The following is a 10,000-nucleotide window of genomic DNA, read 5'->3' as shown; positions in this document are numbered from 1 at the left end:
GATACAATATACAGATGATTTTTGTGTCTGACAACTTTTGCTGTGTGTTGTCTAGAAAATGCCATTCGCCATATTTGTTCTTTAGTTTTCTGTTACAAATTAATATTGCTTATTGTTGTGTAAATCAGACTCTATAGGTTAAAAGTTCTTTATTTTACTGAGTTATTCATTTACATTTCTATGAATAGTTTGAATAAGAATACAAAATATACATAATGGAATGTAGATATGAGAGTGTTGATCCTTATTAATCCTGCTCTTATATGACACTGATTTCCCATCCTGGCCATCACAGAGTTGCTGGTTGCCCCACCACAGTTGTTGGCGAGGAATGCTCAAGCAGAGGTGCTTGCCTGGATGGGGAATGTACTTGTGATGCAGGCTGGGGGGGACCTGCCTGCTCGGTGCCAGTTTGCCCAGAAGGCTGTTCAGGCAACGGTCAATGCAAACCGGAGGAACACCGCTGCCAGTGCCATCAGGGATATACAGGTAGTGTATTTTGACCAAAAAATTTGACTGAATTTTACACTTTTGGTCTTTTGTTGATAAGGGTATTCCTTTTGTAAGGTGGAATGATGGAAACTAAGTAAAAGGCTTGTTGTAATACTTGTATGATTGTGATACTTTTTGTGATTATATATTAATCATTAGAACCAAGTGTTGATTTAGGTCTTAGATTTTGCACAAAGTGACTTTTTGCTTCTACAGGATGTTTGTTGTTTAACGTTTTGCTAAAATAGGCAATAAAGGCATGACTTTAGTTTACAGTCACACACAATGTAGCATACTCATCAAAAAGAAATTTCTAAACCTCAGACTTCTCCTTCTTACCAGGTGCAGACTGCAGTCAAGTCATAGAGGAGGGATGGTGGGAAGTGGTCAGCCACGACATCACCAGCCAGCTGAAAAAAGCAAATCCGTTCTCCTCCATGCTAGAGCGAGGGTCACATGCCACTGTCCTTATCAATAATGCAATCTGGGTCATAGGGGGATATTCCTTCACAGAAAAGCCTTTTGTTTTAAAATACAATATTACAGGTGAGTCCAGTTTTTTCTTTCTTTCTCGTTTCGTTTCCGATCAGTATTGATTTCCAACAATTTATATAGGAATGTTATATTATTGCCATATTTAAATTTTGTTGTTGAAATGCACATATGTTTTTTAGAAGATACCAATAGGCACTTAGTTTTGGCCATTGTAATTTTATTTTCTTACACATTTTAGAAGACACTTGGAGAGCTTTGGAGAGTCGAAGTATAAAGAAACCAGCCTCCAGATATGGGCATTCTGCGGTGGTGTATAATGTTAGTTTCAAGCCTATGTATTTTTACACTTGCAAGTTTGTCAATTGTGAATTTTGTCAGAAACAAAAAAATATGAATATATATTATGATAACCTCTCCTTCATATGCTTGAGAGGTTATTGATCTTCGTAATTTTGATTACTTTGGGCCTGGCCTTGATTTCCAACAGGGATCGATATACATGTATGGAGGCATGAAGGAGGATGGAACCATCACACGAGAGTTCTGGCAGCTTGACACCTCCTCTCTGGCCTGGTCGCTGGTCCCAACGGAAAAGAGTTCCAGAGGAGGCAAGAGTCGGAATGGGCGCAAGGGGAGACTAGGGCGTCGAGAAGGAAACAGACGCAACAACAGAAGTGGGAGAAGCCGAGAAAATAGGCAGGAGAACATCAGTAGCCGAAGAGAAGGGAGAGAGGGGAGAGAAGGAGATGAGGAGGAGTTTGGAGAGGAGGATGGAGAGGCAAACGATCATTCACCAAAGAGGGAGAATGGGAGTGAGGCGGGAGGTTGCTTGTCATCGTCGCCTGGGCCCTGTGCACCCATACCCTGTGTAGGGCATGCGGCGGTGGTGGTGCAGAAGGTGAAGAAGAATGTTATGCTCGTCATCTTTGGGCATTCCTCCAGATATGGATATTTAAACACAGTCCAAGAGTTTGATTTCGGTAAGACATGAATTCCCATCATTTGTGACATCTAGCATCTGCATATGCTGTAATTTTCCTAATTAATAATTTCTTTTACTTTTTTATTATTAACTGTAAGATATGTAGCCTATATATATTAAACCTTTGTTATACATGAAGGTTACATTCCTATACAGCCTATAGTTATGTGAAATCTACTTGTAAGTGCTACAGTGTGAAGAGGTTGTGTAAAAGAGTATGCTTGCAATATTTGATAAATACATGTATATATCAGAATCAAAAGTTTACCCTGTTGGTACACTATTATCTCTCCAAGTTGGTGATATTGATCAAACTTTATTTGTATCTTTCAGTTTTATACTCACATTATTTATTTTTTATATATTGATTTAGATTATTAATGTAGTCAATTTTTTTTTTTTCTTGCCTTTTTCATTTTAAGTAACATAGTAAAAGTTCATAATGATAGATATTTCCTATTTGCAGGCCTCATACAATGTTAAGTTTGTGGTAAAATAAAGTTATCTAGCAGTATTAACCATTGTAAGTTACCTATTGGAGATGTAAACACTATAGGGCAATGGTGGTGCTCCTATCAAGTAAACTAAGGAATACATGATTCAAATCACTGTCCCAACCTGTCCGAACACCCAGTCAGGTTCTGATTGTGACATGACCTGCATTTCTCAAAATCTGTATCCCTTGAAAATGTTGTAAGCTTACCATTCACTACATGATTTCAGAGCAAGGCAACTGGGAAACCATAGAAACACGAGGTGCAGTGGTGAGTGGTGTTTATGGTCACACGGCCGTCTGGGATCCTGTGACCTCTCTTGTTTACGTCCATGGTGGTCTGCATTCCATCACTTCCACCAGTCAAGTTGTGCCCTATTTGATGACTTATGATCCTGTCAAACACATATGGTAAGGGTGCCGCTTTTTTTCTCTCTCAAGCTCTTATTTTATTTCATTTTTTCCCCACCATCTTCTTGGTCTTTGTTTTGGTCATTATCATTGTCATTGTTTACAAGATACTTTTTTGATGGGAAAAAAAAAAAAAAAAATCTTTTCTTTCCTTTTTTCTTTTTTTCTGTTTTCATGTTTTAAGTTTGATGTGTTTTAGAACTTATTATGACACGTTAAATAATTTAGATTATAATTTTTGCTTTCCTTTCTATCCCTACAGGAAACTACGAACCCCGGCTCCAGTGCCTCGGTTCTTGCATTCTGCCGTCCTTTTTAAAGGTTTAATGCTGGTGTTCGGAGGAAATACGCATAATGACACAGCCTATTCTTACGGTGCAAAGTGTTACAGTGCAGACTTTTTGGCCTACGACATAAGCTGTAATTCATGGCATACAATGCGCAAACCCCCCAACCTGTACCTTGATGTTGCTAGGTATGGACACACAGCAGTGTTTCACCAGGAGGAGATGTACATTGTTGGAGGCTTCAACGGCAAAATGTTGGGCTCTGTGCTGAAATACCATCCAGGAGAGTAAGTGTTTCGACCAAGAAAGTACTGTTGTGATTGATCCTTTAAGTACTGATGTAGGAGATGCAAAGTTTAAAAAAGGTTTTGTTAGTTCTTTGTTTTTTGAAGTGAATTTTACTTTGAAGTGAAAACAGTTTATTGCTTTGAATCTTCCTTTATTTGTCTCATTATTTACACTTTTGAAATCACAACTTTTATGATTATCTTTTATATTAGCTGTTGCTGATTGGTTCTACTTGTATTTCAGCTGTGAAACCGGGTTAACATCAAGTGAAAAGTGTTTGACAGCATACCCAGGTGTTAAGTGTGTATGGAATAGGTAAGTTAACACATGTCCTGTATATTTAATGGTTTGCAAATTTATTTTTCTTTACCACAATTGAGAAACCTTAACCCTATGATGACAGGGCCTGAATTTTTTGTGATGCAATATTACTCAACAGTCTAGACTTTGTGGCTAGGCCTAAGCTGTGTACAGCCAGCCGACCCAAGTCATGATGTCATAGGCCATTACGTCATGCCTGCAATAGACGTTCCTGTCACTGAAGGGTTGAGATTTGAATATGTCCCTGAGGGCCGCACTGCATCCTCTATCCCATGTGGTGGGATTAATGATGTAGAAGGCATAGTTACCACTAAACAGGCTTGCTTGATATACCTAATTTCTGGCTGCCCTGCTAGTTAATCACCAAATTTTCAAAAAGTTAATAATGTAGTTCCAAAACATGATTGTTATAGCCAAAGAAAAGTTATTGACATTTAAGACACACCCTTCAATTTATTTAATTATCTAATAAAGTTAATAATGAGAAAAAATCTAAGGTTAACATTAAAGTAAAATTAAAATTAGTTATGTTGGCAGTCTGGAAAGTTTCTCAGATTCTACATCAGTGAGTCTCTGTAAACAAATGAATATTGATACAATAGTTCTAGAAACCTATTAATCTTTGACAGTCAAAGATACTAACAGATATCTTTGAAGTGTGAAAATGGGATATACAGTACAATTTTTGAAAGATAATACAGGTAATATAATGTCTTTTTGATATTCTCCTTGCAGGATCTTAACACGCTGTGAGTCAATTGATTTAAAAGATAAAAAAGCTTACGATGTATGCCCTGCAGTGACAGCAAAACATAATTTCACTGCGCTGTGCAACAGCCAAACGTCTTGCCATTCTTGTGTCTTCAATACCTACAACTGCTTCTGGTGTAGTAGCTCCTGCACGGATAATAAGTGTACAGAATACACAAAGGTCAGTCTGCATTTAAATTCGGTGTTTTGTGAACATTATGGCTAGAAGTCCATTTATATTTTTTTCTCTCAGTTATTTTTTTAGGGTTATAGAATATTTGCATGAACTATATCATGTATTGTTTCAGTCAGATTAGTGATTTTAGTATATCAAGGGTGATGTAGGATCAAAAACATTAAGTCAACAAAGTTAGTATTATATCAGATTAGTGTGTTTTAGATATGGATGTTGTGAATATTATCCATAGGTCTTAATTCTGCATATTAATTATATATCAGTTATTAGTGTGGAAAGGTGTGTGAGGAATGTTTTACACAGAGTTTCTTTGCTAGAACATTTTTCCTTCTTTTTTTCTTCCGTAGATTTATCATTTTTAGCTCAAGATTCATAGATTATAGAGTGTTTTTAAGTAGTCTCATTTCTTGTGACACAGATCATATTTCAAAGACTGTTATTAAATTTATACTTATTATTTTCTTGGTTTTTCAAGTTGTCAGATATTCACTGTGTATCATTTTCTTTGATATAGAGAATTGGTTCCGTTCTAATTAAGTATAAAGATGATTTAAATCCCATTTAAGTATGCGATAGTAGCTGCTTATATGCTTCATTATTATTGTTGCATAATTCTTATTAGTTATTATTTTAAATTTGTTGTTATCTTCATGTCAGTAATGTGCCTGTCATTTTTATTTTTCTTTCTTTCTTTCTTTCTTTTTGTCTTTTTTCTTTATGCATATATTTTGCCTGATGATATTAATTGGTCTCCGTGTGGTGCTTGGCTGTGTGAATATCGGAATTGGTTAAACCATTCTATATACCAAAATGGGTGAATCTGTTTAATGTGAAGCTGCTGTTCTTATATAATTTCTCTTTGTTTTACTTATTTATGTGTTCATTTTTATTGCATGTAGAAAAATGCATTTCTGATAAATAAAGAGTTTGATGTTAGATGTAACTTTTAAATATATGAAATATGTCTCTAGATCGCAGGAGTTCTCCTAAATACATAGAGAATAATTAGAAATGTGCACACACACGCAGACAAACACACACGCATACACACACATACCCCCCTCTCCTTCCCCCACTCCTTCCCCCTCCCCCTTCCCGCTTACATCCTTGGATACTCTCATACACATATATGAATTTGATTAGTAGATTGGCAGTGGATGCCTCATTTGTGGTCCTACAAGTTGTGATCAAATGATACTCTTCCTTGTTTATATGCAAGGAAAATGTGAAGAGCAGAAGTCATCCTCACTCAAAATAGAGATAAAGAAGGTGGATATTGCCTTTCATTGTCTCAGGGCTATTGGTAGTATAGTGTGGTAACTCCTGGGTATCACTGGTTTCCTAATCAAGAATCATGGATGCTGACTCATCAAAGTTAACTAGTAAGCTTTGGCACCTTCTAATAACTGAAGCCAAATTGCACTATGAATATGAATACTGCTAATGGGTGTCTTGTATTAGTTCCCGGAATGTAAATTGATAGAAAAATAGATGTGAACTGCAGAAATTGTGTGCGTTTGTGTGTCACTTGAAATGTTTATATTAAGTCTTTGTCACTGAATGTTCTTGTAATGTTTAGAGAACTCCTGCTGATGATAAAAGCACTGAAAAGAAATGTGTTTATTTTGCTTTGTCCCAGCGATGGAGCAGTAACTGTCTGTCTTGTTTCTAGCAGCCTGAAGGTGTGATGAGTTTGAGTAATGGTCTCCTAAATAAAGAGGTTCCAAGGCCAACTAAGGTGGTGGTATGTTGGTGTTTGCTGCTCCCTCCCTTATACTGTTGTTCTGTCTGTTTGTCTTGACCTGTCCCCGAGCTCTGCATGAGGGAGCTCGTGAAAGTTCTTGTGGGAGATGCCTGTGTTCAAATTTTATTTATTTGTATATATAATTTTTCTTTTTTTGTTTATTGATTTTATTTATTTATTTATTTATTTTTGTATAACCTTCGAACTTACTAATACTTTTTCGGTGGTTGTTTTGAAGTTCTCCCTTCCCCTTCCTTCTTTTTCGTATTGCATCATGTGCTTTTTCCTTTTTTGGTTATTTCTTTTAACTTTTTTTTTTACATATGTAATACATTTTGGAAGATCATTTTAAGGCGTAACCATATTTGAGGCATTCAGATTCTTTTTGCGATTGTGTTATTTTGAGAAGGTTAACTTGGTCGTTCTAAATACTCAATTATTTATGTATATCTCAAAATATTTAAATATATATATATATATATATATATATATATATATATATATATATATATATATATATATATATATATATTAATTTAATGTATACATATATATTAATATAATGTATACATATATATATATATTTATATATATCCTTCTTCTTCTTCTCCTTCTCCTTCTTCTTCTTCTTCTTCTTCTTCTCTTTCTCCTCCTTCTCCTCCTTCTCATTCTCATTTTTCTCATTTTCCTTTTCCTTTTCCTTTTCTTTTTCCTTTTCCTTTTCCTTCTTCTTCCTCTTCTTCCTCTTCTTCTTCTTCTTCTTCTTCTTCTCCTTCTTCTCCTTCTTCTTCTTTTTCTTCTTCTTCTTCTTCTTCTTCTTCTTCTTCTCCTCCTCCTCCTCCTCCTCCTCCTCCTCCTCCTCCTCCTCCTCCTCCTCCTCCTCCTCCTCCTCCTCCTCCTCCTCCTCCCCCTCCTCCTCCTCCTCCTCCATATTGAAAAAGAAAGTTTTTAGATTAACTTTTGAATGTTTAAGATTTCAATTTTCTCTTGCTTTCTTTGATTATGAATATTATTATTTTTATTTATTTGTAGTTTTATTTGATTTTGAATTTAATATTTTCATATATTTGTAAGTGAAACATTTTTAGGTATTACATCAGTTACATATATTTCTGCAAGACTTAAAATATTTATTTATTTGTTTGGAGTAAAGATGGAATTGCATATTTGTTATATATATAGGTAACTTATTTAGAACTTATAGATATGTTACTATTTTTAAGCAATTTTTATCTTTGATTTGTTAACTTTATAGGATAAGATGTTAGGCAGAATAGGAGGAGGTATAAACAAGGAAATGAAGAAGAGAAGAGAGAAGTGATACGAGGGAAGAAGGAAGATGAGTAATGAATAAAGAAAAGACATAGAAAGATCAGTAGATGAGAGAAATATAAAGATGGGTAAAGGGGTATTCCTCTTGTAGCTATGTGTGTGAAGAGGGGTAGACTAGGAGAGAAAGAGAAGAAGAGAGGAAGGGTGAAGGAAGATGGGAATAGATAAAGGAAGGAGAAAGCCAGGAGGATAATGGTAATCAGTTGGTGGGAGGGAAACTAAGATCGATAAGGAAAGGTACAGGTTGTTCTTCCCATAGACGTGTTTGTGTCGTCATATGAAAGTACATTCCCCTCCACTTCCATGGTCGCCACGGGACATTCCCAGTGTGTGGACCGCAAGTTTCAAATCCTCTATCCGGAACCCTTGTCAATTAGAGTAGGGTGCTTGAGTCTTAGGTATGTTTGTCGAAGCTGATGGTTCACGCTTGCGCAGAGTCGAGTGGTGACACTCCAGCTGGTAAGATTTCTTAGGATTTCATAGTATAGTTATATTCTTGTGGTTTGTCACATGTATTATTTTAATTTTTACTATTTTTTAGATAGTTTTTGTTGCTGTTATAATTTATGGTCACCTCAGTGTTATCATAAATATTTTAATCATTGTTATCATAACAGTATAATTATCATGGGTCTTTATTATTCTGTTGTGTATATATATTTGTCTTTAATTCTGGGGCTAAGTTATACAGTACGAGCATTTTGATCGTAGTGAATATGAAAGAAGTATAAGTATGAATGAGATAAAAAGAAAAGAATGTCTCTATATTGTTGCTTTTGCCAATTTTTATTTTTTATTTTTTTATAATTTTATTTTGTAGATTTTCTTTATTGTTAAAACTTATTACTTAGTAATTGCTAAGATTGAGGGCCTTTTTTGCATGGTGTTTTGTTTGTGCATAACACATGTCTACTAAAATGGAATGCAATTTGATTGTTTATGCATTAGTGAGTTCAAATGCATGAATGATATTAAATAATGATTATAACTTTTTCAAGAATAATTTATATAGTTTTGGATTTCAGCAGGGAATGAAGTATTGCATACAATTACTAATATTTTTCCAGTTTTGTTTTTTTGCACTTATCCTCCCAGAAGACTAATTCTTACAAGATTTTTGCATGTGAGGCACAACTGCCATGCAGGTTGTTGATCCATGTTTACTATGATTTTTTTCTTATTTTTGTTTGGATGTTGCATAATGAATTAGTGTTCACAATTTGCTGTCAAGAATAGGTTAAGGTTAATAGTTTGTTTCAATCTGCAAGCTAAGAGAGATGAAAATAGAAATAAAACGCAGTACAATATGATTCGGAAGTGAGTGAAAATCAGTGGTAACGGCTTTGTCAGTCAGAAAGATTCTTTATCTTTTAACCTGTTGGCTAAAGGTATCAGTAAACCTATCCATTCCCTATAGCAAGTTATTTTAGACTCCCCTAAGTGCAGTGTAGTACTCTCCAGTCTCCCCTCCTTCCTCCCCACCTCCCACCTCATTATGATCTTAGTCATGTGTGATTTCAGCCTCTAATTTGGAGTGCTTTCTTGCAACCTGCAAAACAATATATGTAAGAACCCATAGAGACACCCCCCTAATACTGAGGGGGCCGTTTAATCTCTCACTATCTTCCAAATATGGAAATTTACACTTCCCCTTGGAAATTGCGCATTTTTCATGATAGGAACTTTGATTCAGTTAACTTTTAGGAGATGACATAATATATGGCAACTAAGCTTTTATATTTTTTAGAGAGAGGAAATAATACAAGGCAACTAAGCGTGTATTTTTTTAGAGAAGGAACAAAATAAAGTTAAACAAAGGTATCAATAATCCCCAGTTGAGTCTGATCCTACAGGGAGGTTTCTACACACTTTGCCTTCATGGATGACAAACACCTTAAAGATTGTTGTTTCATGGTATTATTCTGTACTGTGGTTATTGTGAAGTGGGGTGTGTAGCAGCGTGAATGAAGGATTGAGTCAATTGTGTCGTAGATTTATTTCCAAAATTTCAAATATGAAATAAACAAGTTTTTTTATGGTATTATATATATTTATTGGAGCTTCCATTTATATATTTACCATTTCTTTGCAATTATTAAAAAGGAAGACAATAAATGAGAGCATCTTAGAATATTGTACAATATAGAAAATACATTTGCCCTGAAAGTAAAGAAAAACCTATTTTTCTAAAATCAAACATCTGGAAGTT

At 35.1% G+C, this 10,000-nt stretch overlaps 1 protein-coding gene across 5 annotated transcripts in view; it reads left to right on the top strand.

The window, feature by feature from the left end:
• Positions 1-10,000, top strand: part of dsd (attractin-like protein dsd) — a 48,492-nt gene that overhangs the window by 23,756 nt on the left and 14,736 nt on the right. For 2 of the 5 annotated variants that reach the window (XM_070130297.1, XM_070130294.1), the window contains exons 4-12: positions 296-489; positions 835-1,038; positions 1,226-1,305; positions 1,475-1,967; positions 2,693-2,873; positions 3,136-3,447; positions 3,692-3,763; positions 4,505-4,700; positions 6,391-6,459. In XM_070130297.1, the coding sequence (XP_069986398.1) occupies positions 296-489; positions 835-1,038; positions 1,226-1,305; positions 1,475-1,967; positions 2,693-2,873; positions 3,136-3,447; positions 3,692-3,763; positions 4,505-4,700; positions 6,391-6,459 (1,801 nt within the window). Of the gene's footprint in view, positions 1-295; positions 490-834; positions 1,039-1,225; positions 1,306-1,474; positions 1,968-2,692; positions 2,874-3,135; positions 3,448-3,691; positions 3,764-4,504; positions 4,701-6,387; positions 6,460-10,000 lie in introns of all 5 variants that reach the window. The other 3 variants (XM_070130296.1, XM_070130293.1, XM_070130298.1) reach the window with 2 other exon arrangements.

This window comes from Penaeus vannamei, chromosome 15 (assembly GCF_042767895.1).
Source record: "Penaeus vannamei isolate JL-2024 chromosome 15, ASM4276789v1, whole genome shotgun sequence".
NCBI lineage: Eukaryota > Metazoa > Arthropoda > Malacostraca > Decapoda > Penaeidae > Penaeus > Penaeus vannamei.
Note: the sequence above shows the minus strand (reverse complement) of the source record. Positions and strands in the feature narration are given on the sequence as shown.